This window comes from Carassius auratus, unplaced genomic scaffold, assembly GCF_003368295.1.
Source record: "Carassius auratus strain Wakin unplaced genomic scaffold, ASM336829v1 scaf_tig00032592, whole genome shotgun sequence".
Classification (NCBI taxonomy): Eukaryota; Metazoa; Chordata; class Actinopteri; order Cypriniformes; family Cyprinidae; genus Carassius; species Carassius auratus.
The window spans coordinates 37,337-57,611 of NW_020526011.1; the positions used below are offsets into that span (position 1 = coordinate 37,337).

A 20,275-nucleotide genomic window follows, 5' to 3' on the forward strand; every position below is an offset into this window, starting at 1 on the left:
TTTTGATTAATTCAATGAATCTTTGCTGAACGTAACTAGTAATTAAAAAAAAGTGTGTGACTTTCTGAAAAACTTTCTTCAATAACGGTTTTAGCCATAATTACAACGGACCTTTTCTGTGCAGGAGATACTTAAAGAAAAAGACAGCTTGAACATGCATGCAGGTCCAAAAAGTTAACCAAGCCTGTTTTGGAATGGGGCTGACAACAATTCTCATATTTTTAAATGCGGTTAAAAAGAAAAATGTGGACCAGCATAAGCCCAACATGAATATCTTTGACAAATAGGTTAGCTGTTAAAGCTGGAAGCACGAGCGCGGGACAGACAGAAATTAGCGTGCTGGAGGAATGGCTTCATAAATTCCCCTGGATGCAATGAACACCTGTGACCCAGTTTCCACAAAACCTGCATCATGCGCCCCGCAAATATGGATCTGATGGCGACCATTCATAAAGCGCTGCTGTTTAAGGTCAGTGATGTGTAACGTGGTGGAGAAGCTCTGATCCTGGATCCCATGAGTGCAGCAGAGGCTTCTGTGGGCTGGAAGCTTGGAGCTCAGCTATGAACTCATGATGGCTCTGTCTGAAACCAAAGGCAGCTGTCTTACTGCCAAGACAGCCAGTGACTTCATAGAGGAGTTTTCTGTTATTTCAGGCACAGCCAACATTTCATTGGGTCACACGGTGGTACATAAATAAAACTGCATGTTCCATGAATGTGCTACATTTTAATGTCTGCTGACTTTTTTATCATGAGACCTATTGGAGTGAATTTAGATAAATTGGGGGAAAATGTTATCATTGACATGACTTTGATAAATGTCTTAATTAAACTCAATTTATAATATGTTTGATAAACTTACGTCAAAAATGTTATTCACCTACAACATGAAAATCATCTATTTTTATATTCATTAAATATCTGCAAGCTCTTTTCAACTACATATAAATAAATTAATGCAATATCAATGTGTTAATAATATGTGACCCTGGACCACACAACCAGTCATAAGGGTCAGTTTCTCTTGAGATTTATATATCATCTGAATAAGCTTTCTATTGATGTATGGTTTATTAGGATCGGACAATATTTGGAAATCTGGAATCTGAGGGGGTGCAAAAAAAATAAAATACTGAGCTCATCAGGGTTTTAAACTATTTAGACATTTTTATGTGTGTGTGTGTGTGTGTGTGTGTGTGTATATATATATATATATATATATATATATATATATATATATATATATATATATATATATATGTAAATATAACCCAAATCATTCTAGGCTGATTTGGTGCCTCAATGATCCAGTTATTATTGGTGCTTTAATTAATAATTTATTCAATTAATAATTTTCTCAAATAGAAAACATTTATTTTAAATTGCAACAATATTTCACAATATTCCTATATTTCTTTTGATGAAAAAGCAGACTTCATAATATGTTGTGTGTTCATAGAAAGTGGGAAGCAGTTGTCAGTTGTGTTGTGATGGATGTAATGTAAGCGGATGATGAGTGTTGAATCTTCTCAGACATCAGTCTCGCAGCTCTGTGTCAGCAAAGACGCGGATCTCTAATCAAATAGCACCTTCAGATGCAGCGCGGCCAGCCGGTGTGCTGAGACTCAAACAGGCCACTGCAGCACTGCCAGCCGCTCCAGAGGCAGATGGGCAGATCAATCAAATAAATGGAGACAAAATATTCCTCATAAACAGAGACTTTTGATAAATATGTGGCTCACTGTGCTGAAACGTTCAAACGAAGGAACTGCATACTGTGCAGTGCTCAGCATTTACTGAACAAAAACAGATGGAGAGTGTTCTTGTGTGATCAGGTCATTTTATATGTTCTATATATGTATATGGGTGAATTCAAACATTTATTTGGTACTGTATTATATTTTAAATTGGAAAAACAAGCTTTTTTCATTCTTTTTTTTTTTACTACAAATTATTTAAATCTGGGTGTTCCTTTATTTTTACATTCTTAAAAAAAAAAAAAAAAACTTTTAACTAACACCAGCCACTTCCTTAATGACATCATCCAGGAAGTGACATCACTTTGGAGGAAACTGATGAAATCAACAGCACAAACTTTAGTAAGTATTAGCAGTGGATTTGATGAAAAGCTAGGATTTTTGTTGTATATGTTAAACTGTCTCGCATCTTGTTGGATAACATTTTCAGAAATCATTTTGATCATCATTTCAGGATGATTGAAACAAAAAAATTAATTCTCTTTAATTCCACACGCTCATTGAAAAACAACTGCCAATCCCTCACTGAGAAACTTTAGTTCTTCCTATTCAGTTCATTGTATTGCCCCACTTAAGAATGGAAGGTATAAATAAAGGTAATTGTGACCTTTTTATCAATTCAGACTTTTTTCCCCTCAAGATTTTAACTTTTTTTCTTTTTCTTTTTTTTCTTGAATTCTAAAGAAAAAAAATCAGAATTAATAACATACATAAACATAAATCTGCCTTTAAACCTCTTTTTTTCTTTATTCAAACTATTAAAAATTCTGGTAATGGTAAAGCAGTGAAAAGGCCATCTCTATTCAAACTAGCCTATATGTCCTGTAAAAAAACATGGTTACTTACACTTTTACTGTAATAAAACCAGGGTTATTTTTCTAAAGGGATTTGTATTTGTATATTATTTCTTTGTTGCTTTTCTTTCTTTCTTTCTCTCTTTCTTTTTGTTTTTATAACTGTGATGCATTAATGGTTTGATGTTTTGTATTGTATGGCAATAAAAAATATAGGATTCATGATCCAAGCTTTCAGATTGGGACTTCAGAGCACAGATCTTGAGATTCATTCAATTCACAAACCCACTCCGATCTGAATCAAAAGATTCATGAAAAGGCCATTACTTTTCAAAATCATTACACACATTGTATCTATATTGTATTGTGAGGCCTCAGATTGGCCCTCAGTCCGCACAGAGCCTGTTGTAGTCTTATCTTGATAGGATATTGTAGTGCTGTAGAGGATTTGTCCACTTGTAATCCACTCAAACCCTGATCCTCTGACGGCCAGCGGTTGGCCGGTCATGTGGCTGTAATCCAGACAGATTCTCCACAGCATCCAGTAACAGCGTCCCGCCGCGTCCTAATGCTGTTCTCCCCCAATTAGCCTCATGTTTCTCTTGCACTTCTTGCAAATGTTTTCCTGAGACAGAACGATTTGTTCTGGCTGATAGCAAGTGAAAGCAAATTACCACCGGATTAATGGAGTGAGTGTGTGTGCGCTTTTAGGCCTTGTGTGCGTGTATGAGGATGTTTTCCTAATCAAATTAAGATGGCCAGCAGTGGACGTCCTTATTTACTGTCATATTAGTCAGATATCTGTGTTGAGGATGAGGGAGGAGAGACTGCAGGGTGTCTGATGTGATTTGCGTTCATTATCTCTAAGAGTCAAGCTGAAATTACATCTCTTTGTTCACTCCGAGTCTTAATTGAACAATCAATCTTAGGCTTTTAGTGTTGACAGTGACCTCTCTCGTATCTCTCTTAATCTTCTGCTCTTTGCATTTATTCAATACCATTCCTGCCACTTAATCTATGATATATATTATAATGATTCAAGTTACTTTTGTGAAAATAAAATGGGTGAAATATTGTTCCATCATACTTCAGCAGATGTAAAAAATGAAACCGCATACTTATTCTGATCTGTAGACCCCATTTATTCAAATATACAACTAGTTATCATACTAATTTTATTATATTTTAAGAGATTAAAAACTTCTTGCTGACAAATGGGTAGGACCTAGTGGTTTGAAGGACAGTGGCAAAGATATATAAAGATTTAAAATGACAATGAATTAGTCTTTATGAGCTGCACTGTGATCCTTAAATGGAGTTTTAATGTCATCTAATGATTCTTGATATGCCTTACAAGATTTTTTTGGTGAAATATTTCAGCTAAATAAATAAATCCATACAAAGACACATTCTAAAGTATGAAAAACTGTAAAGCCGTTTTAAATGTCTATTGTTTTGATGCTTGATTAAGATATTATGTAATTTATAGATTAATACATTAATTTTCTGTCATGCATAATGTTCATTTTTATAAAACAAAACAAAATAAAAACAAACCCAAAATAACACATGGTTTAAACTATATTTATTTACCTGAATTTCAGTTGAAAGTTTTCAAAAAACTGCTAATATATATTAAAATAAAACCTCCTGCGTTAATAAATAGTCTTCTTGAGACAAAACAATTTGTTCTGATGGTTGATTATTCTATTTATTAGCACATGCACACACACACACACACACACACACACACACACACACTCTCTCTCTCTCTCTCTCTCTCTCTCTCTCTCTCTCTCTCTCTCTTTTGTGATGTTTAGTAACTATCTCCATTTTTTTCATAGACCTATAATTTAGCTTTTTTTGTGCATCATCTACACTGCCATTCAATAATTTGGGGTTGGTAAGATTTAGATGTTTTAAAATAAGTATATTATGCTCAAAGGCTGCATATATTTGTTACAAAAATAAATAATAAATTGTGAAATATTATTACAATTTCAAACAACTTTTTACTATTCAAACATATTTAAGAAGTAATTTATTCCTGTGATTCAAAGCTGAATTTTTCAGCATCATTACTCCGGTCTTCAGTGTCATATAAGCTTTCAGAAATCATTCCTATATGCTGCTCTAATAAATACATTTAGTTGTGCTGCTTCACATTTTTGTGGAATTTCAGGAGTTTAAGGCTTCTTTGATGAATAGAAAGTTTAAAGGAACAGCATTCATTTAAAACAGAAATTGTAAACGTTTATGCATTAGTGCAAATTTTTCTATCTCAAATTATTCAAAGGGAACTAGTTCCTGTATTCTCCTGGAACAGTCAAAAATAGCTACTTTACAGACGCTGTGAGGAGGTCTTTTGCAAGTCTCTCTGTTTTTCCCCCTATTGTCATCTGAGCTCTCTCTTTCTCTGTCCGTTTCTTTCATGCCCTTTCCAATGGCTGCTGAGGATTACTTGTGGACAGCTCCGAGATAAACCAATAAAATGGATAAATATTTAATGACACATCAGTGCTGGAAAGGATAAAACAGATAAGTGAAGGGATTCATCTCAGATGAACAGTAGTGAAGAGAGAAGTTCAGCTGGATAAAGGAATGATGAGTGTTTAGTGCTCAAAGACATGAGTGGTGTCAGTGAGATGTGCTGACTTGATGCACATGACCTTTAGTGCTGTCTTGCACTGCATTCTGAATTTTTAGTTGTGAGTTCAGCAGTTATAATATTTGTAATTTCAGATTTTGTTTGTTTGTGTTTTTATCATTTGTATTATTATTATTTTTTAATTTAAAGTTAGTTTTATTTTTTGTTCAATATTATTATTATTATTTTTATTTGCATCATACAAATTCCCATGGTTTGATTATCCCAATTGATTGGCTCCGTTTGGAATAGCATACTACTCCCATACTATTTCTGCAGCATACAATATGTAAAGCATGCAACTTCTGTGTTTTACCGTTTAAAATGTTTTACCATTGCATTCCGCTTACATCTTTATCCAGATTCATTTTGAAATAACAGTATTTTACACTAATTAGTATGTGCAGTAAGATGTGCCCTATAGCAATTCGTACACAATTCATACATACTGAACATAAAGGCATTAAACTTGGTTCAATAAATAACTGTTTAGTGCTGCAATGACTGGACACAACTGCAATGTGACATGACACACAACTGTTTTAAATATTTAGCGATGCATACCTGTATACCATTAGTAGACAGTGTGCACTATAGATTGTATAGAATAGTTAGAATTTAATTCCCAGTACAGCCCTGGTGTAGTTTGTTTGATAATGTGTAACAGAAAATGCATTTAACATTTTATTGTGGTTAGTTTAAAGATGATCATGGTTAATTATGTAAAAAAAATTCAAATTCAATATAGCCTATGTGTGGTGGTAGTTTTGCTCTTTTAATAAAATGTGTTGAATTAGAGTGACATTTGCTGTTCATTAACACAGATTTCTGTTTATTGAATTTAAGTGAATTGCTGTGATCTGTCTCATTTTAGCACTGTTCATACATGCTCAATATGTTGAGTAAGTATTTAACTGTTTGTCTGACACATCAACACTCTTACATCACTCATAGTGACCCTATAGTCAACATCAAATTCAATCCTGTTGATGTGGACACTGAACAGATGCCTGGAAATAAAGGGACATGACTGCATCTAAAAACAAAGGCGATCAAAAAAAAAAAAAAAAAAAAAAAAAAAAATATATATATATATGATTCTCATGTAAAGTGGATGATATAGATTAAATTCATAAAATTCCTGCCTAATCACTGCTAACAAGAAACATTCTGACTAATGAGAAACTTTGACAAGAAACTTTGACTAATGTCCTAGCAAGGTTCTCTCAAAGTTATGAACAAACATTCTTCCAGGAATGTTGATAGAATGTTTGTTCTCTGTCAGGGGAGGATCTACCGGGGTGGCAAATGCCACCCTAAAAGAAAGCATTGCCACCCCTGCTGCCACCCCAGTTGGCAGCAACGAATTAAAGGTTATGGCCAATTTGATAATTTACAAGGGCGAATCTTTCTTGATTCGTGATCCCGCTCAGAACTCCCGAACTGATTCAAATGATTCGCGAACCCGCTTTGAACTCCCGAACTGACTCAAATGATTCGCGAACCCGCTACAAACTCCCGAACTGATTCAAATGATTCGCGAACCCGCTCCGAACTCTCGAATTGATTCAAATTATCCGCGAAGTTGTTTCGAACTCCCGAACTAATTCAAATGATTTGCGATCCCCAAACTGACTCAAATGATTCGCTATCCCGCTCCGAACTGACTCAAATGATTCGCGATCCCGCTACGAACTCCCGAACTGATTCAAATGATTTCGCGATCCCCAAACTGACTCAAATGATTCGCGAACCCTCTCCGAACTCCCGAACTGACTCAAATGATTCGCGATCCCCATAACTGACTCAAATGATTCGCGATCCCGCTCTGAACTCCCAAACTGACTCAAACGATTCGCGATCCCCATAACTGACTCAAATGATTCGCGATCCCGCTATACGAACTCCCGAACTTGACTCGGTGACTGCAATAATTGACTTCATGATGGTTTTAAGAGCGGTTTAAATTCTGGTCGTGTTTCATAGTCAGACCCGATGTAACTTTTTGTAGTCTTGCATTGCTAGTCTAGTTTGGTTCACTTTGCAGCTTTTCAACAGGAGCAGGAAGAGAACGTCTGACCAACATGAACAACGGGCCAAAAACATTTCGGTCAAACTGAATTAGATCAGATCACAATAACAGACACAATAACAGTTAAAATATCTCTTTCAAAATATGGCATAGAAATCTCTAGAGGACGCACAGAAACCAGCAGAAGTACAGAAACCGCAAGTATGGAATCAGCAGTCAGAATGTCTAGTGATTATTTCTCAGGCTGACTGTGAATATGTAGTTTAATTACTTTTACAGTATGTGGCCTTGAATCTGTCAATCTCTGGCAGATCCAGTGTGTATTAAACATTTAACATGAGGTTAAAAAAACCCCCAATGATTAATGAATTAAGCAGACCACAGCTATAGCTGTAAGGTAATGGTCAGAGGTTTATTTTCATTTATGTTGCACAATATTCACAGCAGTCAGTTCACACATACACTACCGGGGGGTCAGTAAGATAAAAAAAAGAAGTATCTTCTGTGCACAGAGTATGTATTTATTTGATCAAAAATACAGTCTACAACTATAAAATTGTGAAATATTAAAAAAAAATATTTTTAATTTAAAATACCATATTTCTGTTTGAAAATATATGAAATGTAATTTATTCCTGTGATGTAAAGCTGAGGTTTCATCATAATTACTCCAGGCATCGATGTCATATGATCCTTCAGAACTCATTCTCATATGCAGGCTTGTTACTCAAGAAATATTTCTTATTATTATCAGTGTTGAAAATATGTGCTGCTTAATAAATTTGTATGAAACACATTGGTTTCAAATAAAGATATTATAAATGAATGATCAATTGAATGCATCCCTGCTGAATAAAAGTGTAAAAAAGTATGAAAAAAAAAATCTACCGACTCCAAACTTTTTAATGGTAATGTGATATCAGAAAATAAAAAGGCCAGAGTAGCTCTGAAAAGTGTTAAGTTTGGTGTGTAATTGTGTGCAGGCGGCTCTGTTGCTGCTGTTCTCATGATAATAGGGTTTGCAGTGAATTTCAACATTTTAATTTCTCCTGTCACACCTCCTCTGTCTTTTCCTCTCTCTCCTCCTCCTTTTTCTCATCTACCTCTCTCTCCGTGTCTCGGTGGCTTCTCTTATTGATTTTTCTGTCCCTTGGACTCTTAAAACAAACCAAAGTGGAGAAGATTGTTTTCTTTGGAAGAGTTCTCTCTCTCTCTCTCTCTCTCTCAATGACAGGGGGTCTTTTCCGGGGTCTATCTGCTTTCTGTTGTTCGTGGGTCGAGAGGGCACTGGTGTCATGGAGAGCTTTAGTGTTTGGTGCGTTCGGAGCGGATGGCTTTGGAATATCAATCAGCCGCTGCGAGTGAACCAGCAGGAAAACTAACAGATTCATCTGATTGCAGACTGATGGAGAGAGAGAGCGAGAGAGAGAGAGCGAGAGCTCCTCAGCCCAGAGGGAGTCCGGCTCTGTCTGGAGCCGCTCACGTCTGAATGGCGGAGAGATAAAGGTGGTTCAGTGCCCACCTACGACCACACAGCAGTGCTTAGATATCCGTGAACGCTCTCAAACATCTTTATCTTTAATCCCCCATCTCTCAATTCAATATCAGTTTTCAATTTAGTGTGTTTTGTTGGCATGTTAACAAATTGGAAGTTCATAGTTGTTTGGAGCTTGGCAGTATATAATGAAAAAAAAAAAAAAAAAAAAACACTGCAAAAGGATCTAAAATATTATTATTAATTTAACCTTAATCTTAATTGGACTAATAATAATTTTTTCAATTTTATTTATTTTTTTCAAATTACATTTAAAATTGTGTAGCAAATTAGGCTAGTAAGAAATAACATTTTCAAGTAATGTTATGTAAACATTACTTTCAACTTATATTCATTTAATCAATAATAAATTCATAATAAATAAATGTAGTAACAATAATAAATAAATCCATTTATTATTATCATAATTACGTTTTCTTTTGGTAATTTTTGTATAACAGTCACTGCCATGATGGTTTTATGGTGTTGTAGGTGGTTGCCAGGATGTTGCTATGCATTTGCTGTGGTATTGTTATTTAATTCGTAGCTGTTTGGTTGCTAGGGTGTTCTGAATGGTTGCTAGGTCCCTGAGTTTTTTTTTTTTTTGTCTATTCCATCATCCACCATGCATAAATCATACGCTTTATTGTATAGAATAAGAGCAGTAGCATGTCAATAGCACAAATAATGCAAGACAAGTTACGTGTGGGAACTTTAATAGGCTTAATGGTTATGTCACACTGCAAATGCCTGCGGAAATGAGGCCTGCATATTGATTCTTGCATGTGTGCCTCATCCATTACCCTTCAGTGAAAACCTCTGATCATTATTGATCCGCCATTGTCTAAAAGTGTGTGTCTGTTCACATTCACACACATGTGATCTTTGTCGCCGCAGTATGTGAAACTGCCTGCTGGAAATCTCCCAACAAAACCCCTCCTGACCTGATTCAGCTCACGTATGTACATGGCCCTGGTTCAGTGCATGTGCAGATCATACACCTTTACATATTTGTCAGAGTGTGTTGTCAGAGCAGTCTCTTTGCTGTTCCTGGATTCCATTATCAACAAATAGATAAGATTTCCTAATGATATCATTTCTCGCCCTCTCGCTCTTGCACAAATAATCTACAGTAATTGTTAAAAGCTAAAAATTCAGATTACAGAAGAATAGTGTGTGTATATCAGTGTTGGGGCTAGTTACTCAAAAAAGTAATATATTACATATTACATATTACTCTCAAAAATAGTAATGCCTTACTTTACTTTATTACTCCCTGGAGAAAGTAACTAGTTATATTACTAGTTATATTACTAGTTACATCTTTTTTTCTTAATTACTCTATGATTGCCTGAGATGCATCAGATGGAGGGAGAACATACAAAGGAGGAGTGTTCTTTAGGGTCTTTATCAGTGGCGGCTCCTGCCAATTCTCTCAGGGGGGACAAATGTTTGCTCTATTAATGAGGATAGGTCACCCATTCAATTGATAAATTAACGGGTAGTTAAAGATGTAAAGGGAACCGAACTACTATAGTATTAATTAAAAATAAACTGACATTAGGAATCAATCTCTTGCACTCCTTATTTTTCTATATCCGTGTTAACACTATTCATCAGCATATGAAGACTAACACCAGGATGTGGTTTTTCCAAAAAATACTTTTTACTTTTCGATTTCAGTTTAATAAGAAATAATTGAAGTCACATAAATCACTGTTTACACAACTCACTTATATTACTGCTCGTCAGTACACCTGTTCTCTAATCAGCGGTTAATTCCATCAGGTGCGTGATTTCACATCGAGCAGCTGTTACTACACAGAGCCGTTATTAACTGAGAAGATGCGCAAATCCAGTTCATTTTCAGCGTTTATTGGCACGGTTGTATGAACATATGGTTCACGCACCTGATGGAATAAACCGCTGATTAGAGAACCGGCTTTACTGAGATGCGCATTAACGAGCGGTCGATCGTAATCGGAGCACTCCTACAAAATAATTACTGAATCTCCACCCGTCGAAACTAGCTTTCTCTTGCTGGGAACCTTCCTCTGAAAAAGAGCTTGCCATTGTTGACGCTTCCATTTTTCCCCATCTGTCTGAGCGTGCCGCTCTGCTGCCGGCTGTCGACCAATCAGTGATGGTAAATGATACCTCGTGCCAAACCCAGACCAATCACTGTTCCATTCACGCCCTCCTTCCCTTCCCTTCTGTTCTCTGTGTTGTGTGCCTTGTGTGTGTGTGTGATGAAGGTGTTACTGGCAAATGTAACGCAAGTAACTAGCTTGGGAAAACTGTAATAATATTACCATTTTCAGACGAGTAATGCCTTACACTACTAGTTACTGAAAAAAGTAATATTATTACAGTAACGCGTTACACCCAACACTGGTGTATATATATATAGTGCCCTGCTGAAGTATTCATACCACCAATCATGACAGAGCAAAAAACTAATTTGTGGTAACTGCAAATTTAATGGTAGACCTAAAATAATAAATGCTTTGCATAAGTATTTTCTTTGACACTTGAAATATAGGTCAGGATCATTCCAGTTTCGCCGGATCAGCCTTGAGGTGTTTCCGTCCATCACTTGGTCACCAATGGATCCTCTGCAATGAATGGGTGCCGATCTGATGTGTATTGAAGACTGTAGTATGCACTGATTACTGTTACGGTTCTAAATCACCTTAGAGTACTATTTACACAAATAATGTCCAGTAACTAGGAAAGGATTAAAGAAGCCAGAGTCATGTGTCCAATTAACTCAATGTATTAATGAAAAAATGAATTATTTTCTCACAATGTTAACACAATGTAAATGACACAATAAAACAGCGTAGGCCTACGCAAAATAACCAAAACAATAAAACAACAATGTTCTTTAAATAAAAAGATACAATAATGTTGTTATAAGGCAGTGAAATGTGTTATTGAGAATACTCAGTCCCAACAAGTCCCAGGTTTCCAGAGAATGTCCACTTAATGAAAGGAAGGCACAGATATCTTCAGACGTCGATCCTCAGACGTGATGTCATCACATTTGGAACTTGAACAAACGGTATGTTAGTAGGGATCTTTGTTTGATACTGATAGGGTTAATATGATGTGGTGATAACAGTGAGGCCGGTAGCTTCGTGTGCTGCGATATTCAGTGTGTGTGTTGGGTTTGTGTGATTAAAGTCCGCTGGACAAACGTGGATAAACGTGTGGTTCTATAATGAAACAAATAAACTCAATTAGTCTCTGTTACATTTTGTACAACAAAGTGCTGTGTCATTATCACTTCACATGATTAAACGCGAGAGACATCGAAAACATATGATAAAAGCATAATATAACAGCTGTTCTCTTATAACTGAAGAAATATCTTATTGATGCATCTAGCAGCATATCAAACGATGATTATTAGACTGAATAATATGATATAAACACTTACGTTCTGCAATGACGCACGCGCTGATATTCACCATATAATTCCAGCAACTTCTGAAGCGATCACACAACATCGGCCGCCCATCACATCTGAAATGCCAAACTGCTCACCAGCTGAGAGCTATATTAATCAATCTATAGCTTGATGGCTTTAATCCAATTTGCCGCATGAATTTACAATATTAACATGGACCGCATTTCTTCCTTCCTTTTCTCCATTGCCGTATATCTGATCTCACGCTATTTTCACCAAACTCGCGAGACTTCCGATTAAACTCCGCCCACTCAACAGGCGCAACACTTGAACAGAATACTAAACGACTATAATATTAAAATAAATGTAACTTGACCATGACCTTTTGCACAGCCGCCCCCAAATTTGGTATGCAAATTTGCCATTAGTAGGGTCTATAAGGAACTTTCTGTGTCTGGGGGTAAGGAAGGCAATTCAATCAACTTAGCTACTGGTCTTGTGTATGTTTGATCTTTCACTTTGACCACTGCTGTTCTGACTCTCCCATCTGAACTAGGAATGACAGCAGAGACAGTACCAACTCTCCAGAGCGCTCTTGGGATCTGCTCATCAACAATGAGTACTACAGTGCCAACTGCAATATTCTCTTTCTCTCTGTACCATTTCTGCCTTGACTGCAATGTGGGTAGGAAGTCGTGAATAAAATGCTTCCAAAAATGATCACTCAGAACCTGACTATGTCTCCATCTTTTTCTACTGAGTAATTCATGGTCTGAATAGACAACTTGGGGCAAGGAGGAGTCAGGCCGCCCCATCAGTAAAGAATTTGGCGTTACTGGGTCTGGATCTGCTATGTCGCTAGAGACATAACCCAAGGGTCTAGAATTAAGAATGCCCTCCACCTCGATCAAGATGGTTCTCAATACCTCCTCAGTAACGGTCTGAGCACCTAAGGTGATTCTTAAGGCTGTCTTTACAGACCTCACTTCTCTTTCCCATGAGCCGCCGAAATGAGGCGCACTGGGTGGATTAAACTTGAATCTGATTTGTTCCTTTGCTAGCTGGTCTCTAATGCTGGTCTGCATATGGGAGAAAGTGTCCTCCAGCTCTTTACATCCACCTCGAAAATTTGTTCCCTGATCAGAGAGAATCTCATAGGGTTTCCCTCTTCTGGCAATGAAACGCCTGAGAGACAGCAGGAATGAATCTCCATCCATGTGATCCAACAGATCAAGATGTACAGCTCGAGTAGTGAGGCACTTGTATATGACACCCCACCTTTTCTCAGTACGGCGGCCAACCTTCACTAACAGTGGTCCAAAACAATCTACTCCGGTGGAGTAAAAAGGGGGTCTACATAACCTCAGACTTGATGTGGGTAAGTCTGACATTCTAGGAATCTTTGGTTTGCCTCTCCATTTATTACAATCAAGACAGTGGTGCTGATGTCTTTTAATTGCCTCTCTTCCTCGCAAAATCCAAAACTTACGCCGCAGCTCAGCATACACCCTGCCAGCTCCCGGGTGGTGCAGTTGATCATCATAATGCTTTATTAGGAGTTTAACTACTGGATGATCTTGTGACAGAACAATAGGGTGTAGAACTGCATCACTCAATCCATGGCACCTACGAAGTCGTCCTCCTACTCTAATCAAGTCTTGTTCTTTGTCATATTCAGGAGCAAGCTTAATGAGTCGGCTATGTACAGAAATGTCTTTTCCTCCCTTGAGTAAAGCAAATTCGTCAGAAAAGTCATGCATCTGACATTGTCTAAGGATAGACAATTCTGCCTTCTGAAACGCATCTGCACTGAGTGAATCAGTGTTATCAGCCGCCCCATGAAGGAATCGTGCTGTAGCCTCTAGTAAATCAGGATAGCTACTAAATTGACTGGGATCAGGTTCAACTTGCAGTTTATGTTCAGTCAATGAGCCGCAAAACACAGATTTCTTAAGTTCCTGAACTTCTTCAGGGGCCTGTCCTTCTGGTGCCTTAGGCCAACAACTGCTAGACTGCATTAAGAAGGCTGGTCCTTGTTTCCATCGTGTTTCTTTAGCTAGTTGAACCAGTGATAACCCACGCGTGATATCATCAGCAGGATTGGCTGCTGAATCAACATAGCGCCAAGCTCCAGGGTCAGACAACTCTTGGATTTCGGTGACTCTAACTCCTACAAACACTCGGTATCTGCAAGAATCAGACTGCAGCCAAGAAAGAACTGTAGTGGAGTCAGACCAATAGATGAATTTGGAGATATCTAAGGTCAGCTCTTTCTTCAAGACGTCTCCTAGTTGTGCTCCTGTCAATGCAGCACAAAGCTCTAAACGAGCTATGGAGATTTGTTTCCGTGGAGCGACTCTTGACCTTGCCGCCATGAAGGCAACATGCATATTACCCTGACTGTCTTCAGAGCACAAGTATGCTACAGAGCCGTATGCCTTTTCAGAAGCATCACAAAACACATGAACACTGCGGCTCTTGACAGGATACTGAAGGCTGGAACTGTAGCATCTTGGTAGGTGGATCTGAGACAATTGTGGCAGCTCGCTCTCCCACTGATGCCAAATGTCTAGTAGGCCCAATGGTAAATTAGGATCATCCCATCCTCGTTTTTTATCCCACAACAACTGCACAACAATTTTGGCTCTGGTGGTATACGGAATGAGATATCCAAGGGGGTCATAAAGCTTGGCTAAAGTGCGATAGATGCTCCGCATTGTAATTTCACCTTCATCTTTCTGGTACGATTTGTATACCAATGTGTCTGATCTACATTGCCATATCAATCCAAGAGCATTCTCCTGAGGGTTGGTCATTTCTTGACTTAGCCAAATCTCCCCACTCTTTGACTTTAACTCAGCAGGAAGGTGGTGAATAACTTCAGGGATGTTACTGGCCCATTGCCTCAATTCGAATCCACCGTTCATAAGATGGCCCTGCAATCGGTTTACCAGCTCTATAGCTTGGGCTTCAGTAGAGACACTCTTAAGACAATTGTCAACATAGAAGCTACGCTCCACCGTTTGACGTACTTCATCAGTACCTTCGAGATCCACTTTGGCATGGGACTGAAGTGCGTAAGTAGCACAACAAGGGTTACACGTAGTGCCAAATGGCAGAACTTGCCACTGATACACAATGGCCGGTTCAGATGTATTCCCATGACGCCACAGAAAGCGAAGGAAGGGTTTATCTTCATCAAGGAGACGGATTTGATGGAACATACCCTTCACATCACTACAGATGGCCACAGAATGTTCTCGAAAGCGGATGAGAACTCCCAACAAGCTGGCACTTAAGGTAGGACCGGGCAAGAGATGTTCATTCAAAGACTGACCCTGGTACTCAAAAGAACAATTGAAGACAATACGGTTCTTTGCATTGTGATGAACCATATGATGTGGTATGTACCATGACTGGGAACTCCGATCACATTCTGCAGCTGTCAACGGTGTGACGTAACCTGCCTGCAGCAGTTTCTGAATTTCTGATTCATAAGAGGCAGCCATACTAGGTTCTCTAGATAACTTTCGCTCTGTGCTGCGTAGCAGGGCCATGACAGCCTCCTTGGGTGCATTCAGAGGCGGAGGCAACTCTTTCCAGAGTAGAGGCGTAGCGTACCTTTTTACCCCATTCACATCAATCCTGATGGTTTTCTCCTCTAGGAGGCGAATAGCTTCTGCATCCTGTCGTGATCGACTGACCACTTTCTCAGATTGATAAGGAAGAGTATCCAGTTGCCAAAGCTTTTCAACTTGACGGAATAGCTCAGCTTCAGGAGAAACACAAGAAATGAATAAACATTCTTGAGCCTGCAAGTGAGGTTTAATAAGCCTTGAGGGACCTTGCAATGTCCAGCCGAGCTTTGTATGAACCGCCGCTGGACCTCCAGGAGGACCTAATCTCACTGGCTCAACAGGGGTTATCAAGTGAGGATAATCTGAGCCGATAAGTACCAAGGGCTGCGCTTCATGGATGTCGTGCAAAGGTAAGTCACGGAGATGGTGATATCTTCTTTGCAAGTCAGAGATGGGGTAAGTATGCTGAACCAGGGCTAGCTCTTTTGCGGTGAATGCATCCTTGACTGGGTAAGATCTGTCAGGGTGTGAAACAGGGGCTATGAAGAAAGATACTGATCTTCCATGAATGGTATGGACATCCTGCCTCACTGTTCGCAGAGCCAGATCTTCAATTTCACCCTGAAGGTCTAGACGTTGAGCAGCTTCATTCAACAAAATAGTTCGCTCAGATCCGTCATCTAGCACAGCGTAGGTTTCTAATGACTTATCCCCATTCTGAATGATTACTCGAATTAACTTCAGTAGCACTTGCCTGCTACTCGTAGGTCGATCCAAGTATAAGGCCTGAGAAGTAGGGCTTACTGAACTTTCCTCCGATGTCAGTTTATTACTTTTACTCATCACATCAACGTTGGCATTGACTTCATGAAGAACATCAAGATGCCTCCTTTCACACCGTTTGCATTTCGCCTTTAACGTACATTTAGAGGAAGAATGCCCTCGTCCGCAACGCCAACATCTATGTCCTGTTCTGATCCAACTTTCAATTTGCTCTTTAGTTAAGAGTTTGAAATTAGAGCACTGATTCATGTAGTGTTGAATTGTGTTACAGAACGGACAATACTTTTTCAGCTTCTCCTGTGGTCTTTCTGAGTCCATGCATTCAGTCTTTGGTAGCTCTACTGATCCTACTTTCTGCTCTTTACCATGTAGGACAGTAGTTGGCTTTCGGGGAACAAAACCAGTTCGCTTGTCTTTGTGGACACTGTGTTTCGCATGCTCAAAATAGGACCCATACTGTGTTCCTTCTACCTGCACGGCGAACCTCATATTCCAGCCATTCTGCGAAATCAATCAGAGTTGGAATAGGTGTCTGAAGGGGGTTAATGAATCTCTTGAAGTTAGCTCTTAGGTCATACGGCAATTTAGCTAAGAGACGAGAAACATGTGAGCCACATTTCAGTTCAGTCCAACCTGTGCTACCTAACTGATTTAACATTCCAACCAGTGCTCGGACACGAAGGGCAAATGCCTTAAAAGTCTTCACATCCCCGCTCCTGATATTGGGCCCATCCATCAGATTAGTGATCCTTTGCAGTGCCAATTGATGTGGCTGCCCATACATATCAGTGAGCGCTCTCATAGTGTCACTGAATGGAGTACGACTGTGACTATATGAGTCAGCGACAAGTAAAGCGTCTTCCAGCTTAAGGTGGTCCATAAGTATTTGGAACTTAAACGACTCAGAAGCATCTTCAGGAAGAACATTGTTTAATGCAAGCTTAAGACGGGAAAACTCTCGGGGATCATCCCGACCGAAATCGGGAATTGTAGGAGTCGGCCCTCGATATTGCATTGGGGGTGAATGCACAGGACGAGGAAGCTCAGAATTTCCAAGGGAATGGTGAGAATGATCTGATATACGTAACGGTCTATTATTTCGACTGTACTCTTGCCTCCAATCATTTGGAAAATGATCGAAACGATCTGTGAAGACATCCTTCTGCAGATGCTCATTTAAGCGGCGATGGTAAGAATCCGTTGCTGGATGATAATAAACATCATGAGGAGGCATAGTGGACCGCAACACTGCTGGGTCATCTGGATATTGCTGACGAATATCAGATAAATGAGGTGGCCGCAGAGGAACATTAGCATCATAATAGTGATCATACCATGGCAAGTCATTCTTACTACTATGTGGATCATTATACGAAGGGGTCGACATACCTGAATTAGGCGTACTATCACTAAGCCGACCTGCTCTCTGTAGACTGTCTGTAAGCTCTTCAATGAGCTCTTGCTCACGACTGCGAACTGTAAGGAGGGATTCATCTCTAGGTGGCACCAAAGGAGTATGTTCTGTCTGGCTAGAGTTTCCATCGCCCTTAACTGACTCCTGCATACTAATAGACTTTGGTGTAGATGACACCACTGCTCCTTCATTCAAAAGCTGTTGATCAGATAATGAAACCTGGGAAGCTAACACAGAAGAGTTAACAATCATATCAGATAAGCGTTGCATGTCTTGCCTCATTCGTCTATTTTCCTCTCTCAGTTCACGCATACAACTGAGCATATCAGACTGCTCATCTGCAAATGCAAGCTGTTTCTGTGGATAGCTAACCTCATAATCACGCAAATGTGTTGGCCGTCTTATTACTCTACGTGGGCGTACAACCTCTGGCTCTATAACTCCCTCACTAGTTCTGGACATCATTGCTAAAGTGGTTATAGATCCGGCTCGAAGGACCATTTAATGTATTGAAGACTGTAGTATGCACTGATTACTGTTACGGTTCTAAATCACCTTAGAGTACTATTTACACAAATAATGTCCAGTAACTAGGAAAGGATTAAAGAAGCCAGAGTCATGTGTCCAATTAACTCAATGTATTAATGAAAAAATGAATTATTTTCTCACAATGTTAACACAATGTAAATGACACAATAAAACAGCGTAGGCCTACGCAAAATAACCAAAACAATAAAACAACAATGTTCTTTAAATAAAAAGATACAATAATGTTGTTATAAGGCAGTGAAATGTGTTATTGAGAATACTCAGTCCCAACAAGTCCCAGGTTTCCAGAGAATGTCCACTTAATGAAAGGAAGGCACAGATATCTTCAGACGTCGATCCTCAGACGTGATGTCATCACATTTGGAACTTGAACAAACGGTATGTTAGTAGGGATCTTTGTTTGATACTGATAGGGTTAATATGATGTGGTGATAACAGTGAGGCCGGTAGCTTCGTGTGCTGCGATATTCAGTGTGTGTGTTGGGTTTGTGTGATTAAAGTCCGCTGGACAAACGTGGATAAACGTGTGGTTCTATAATGAAACAAATAAACTCAATTAGTCTCTGTTACATTTTGTACAACAAAGTGCTGTGTCATTATCACTTCACATGATTAAACGCGAGAGACATCGAAAACATATGATAAAAGCATAATATAACAGCTGTTCTCTTATAACTGAAGAAATATCTTATTGATGCATCTAGCAGCATATCAAACGATGATTATTAGACTGAATAATATGATATAAACACTTACGTTCTGCAATGACGCACGCGCTGATATTCACCATATAATTCCAGCAACTTCTGAAGCGATCACACAACATCGGCCGCCCATCACATCTGAAATGCCAAACTGCTCACCAGCTGAGAGCTATATTAATCAATCTATAGCTTGATGGCTTTAATCCAATTTGCCGCATGAATTTACAATATTAACATGGACCGCATTTCTTCCTTCCTTTTCTCCATTGCCGTATATCTGATCTCACGCTATTTTCACCAAACTCGCGAGACTTCCGATTAAACTCCGCCCACTCAACAGGCGCAACACTTGAACAGAATACTAAACGACTATAATATTAAAATAAATGTAACTTGACCATGACCTTTTGCACATGATGCATCGAGCCCTGGTGCTAATGTGGGAGATTCGTGTTTGAGTCTGACTCGAGACATTCCTAGATCCTGTTCCTCCCTCTTCTCTCCACCGCTTCCTGACTTCCTGCCAAAAATAAAATGAAAAGATGAACTGGGAGACCCTGATTTGCTTCCCGCAAGTGCATTTGTTCAGCTTTTATGTAAACGACCATTTTGTTCCATCTTAAGTAGTAATGATTGTGATATAAAATATGCTGCATTGAAGGACATTATGTTGGTAATTGGATTATTGGCTCAATCTGTGTCTGGGAAGTCGTCTATAGTGTTTAGGATGCGGCACAGGGATAATAGGGTGGTTGTTACACATCCAGCTTTCGTTTGGACCTTCATGTGAATTGATTTCAGCTCTCATTTCAGGCCTGTCAGTGGCATGCAGCAGATCACAGGAAATGTGTTCAGATTATGTGTTGAGGGATCACAACGATGCTGGATGTGAAATACTTTTCTGGCACCTGAGTACCTGAAGAGATTTTAAATGCAGGTTTGCATGTTTCTTCAGTGTTAGGACTCTCTATCCTTCTAATTCAAGTTGGATGTGAAAAAGGAGTATATAATATATAACAATAGATAAATATTATGTATATTATGGTTAGATTACTTGTAAATTGTAGTCTG

The 20,275-nt window shown here is 38.8% G+C and overlaps 2 protein-coding genes across 2 annotated transcripts; both read right to left on the bottom strand.

The window, feature by feature from the left end:
• Positions 1-11,524: 11,524 nt before the first annotated feature.
• LOC113080940 (uncharacterized) lies at positions 11,525-17,009 on the bottom strand. The gene is made up of 2 exons (XM_026253000.1): positions 12,207-17,009; positions 11,525-11,982 (listed from the first exon to the last, which is right to left on the bottom strand). Exon 1 carries the CDS (start codon positions 16,853-16,855, stop codon positions 12,611-12,613), a length of 4,245 nt encoding a protein of 1,414 aa, XP_026108785.1. The 5' UTR covers positions 16,856-17,009; the 3' UTR covers positions 11,525-11,982; positions 12,207-12,610.
• On the bottom strand, positions 16,977-19,635 carry LOC113080937 (uncharacterized). Its single transcript, XM_026252994.1, has 2 exons — positions 19,257-19,635; positions 16,977-19,032 (listed from the first exon to the last, which is right to left on the bottom strand). Exon 2 carries the CDS (start codon positions 18,450-18,452, stop codon positions 16,977-16,979), a length of 1,476 nt encoding a protein of 491 aa, XP_026108779.1. The 5' UTR covers positions 18,453-19,032; positions 19,257-19,635.
• Between the last annotated feature and the right edge of the window lie 640 nt (positions 19,636-20,275).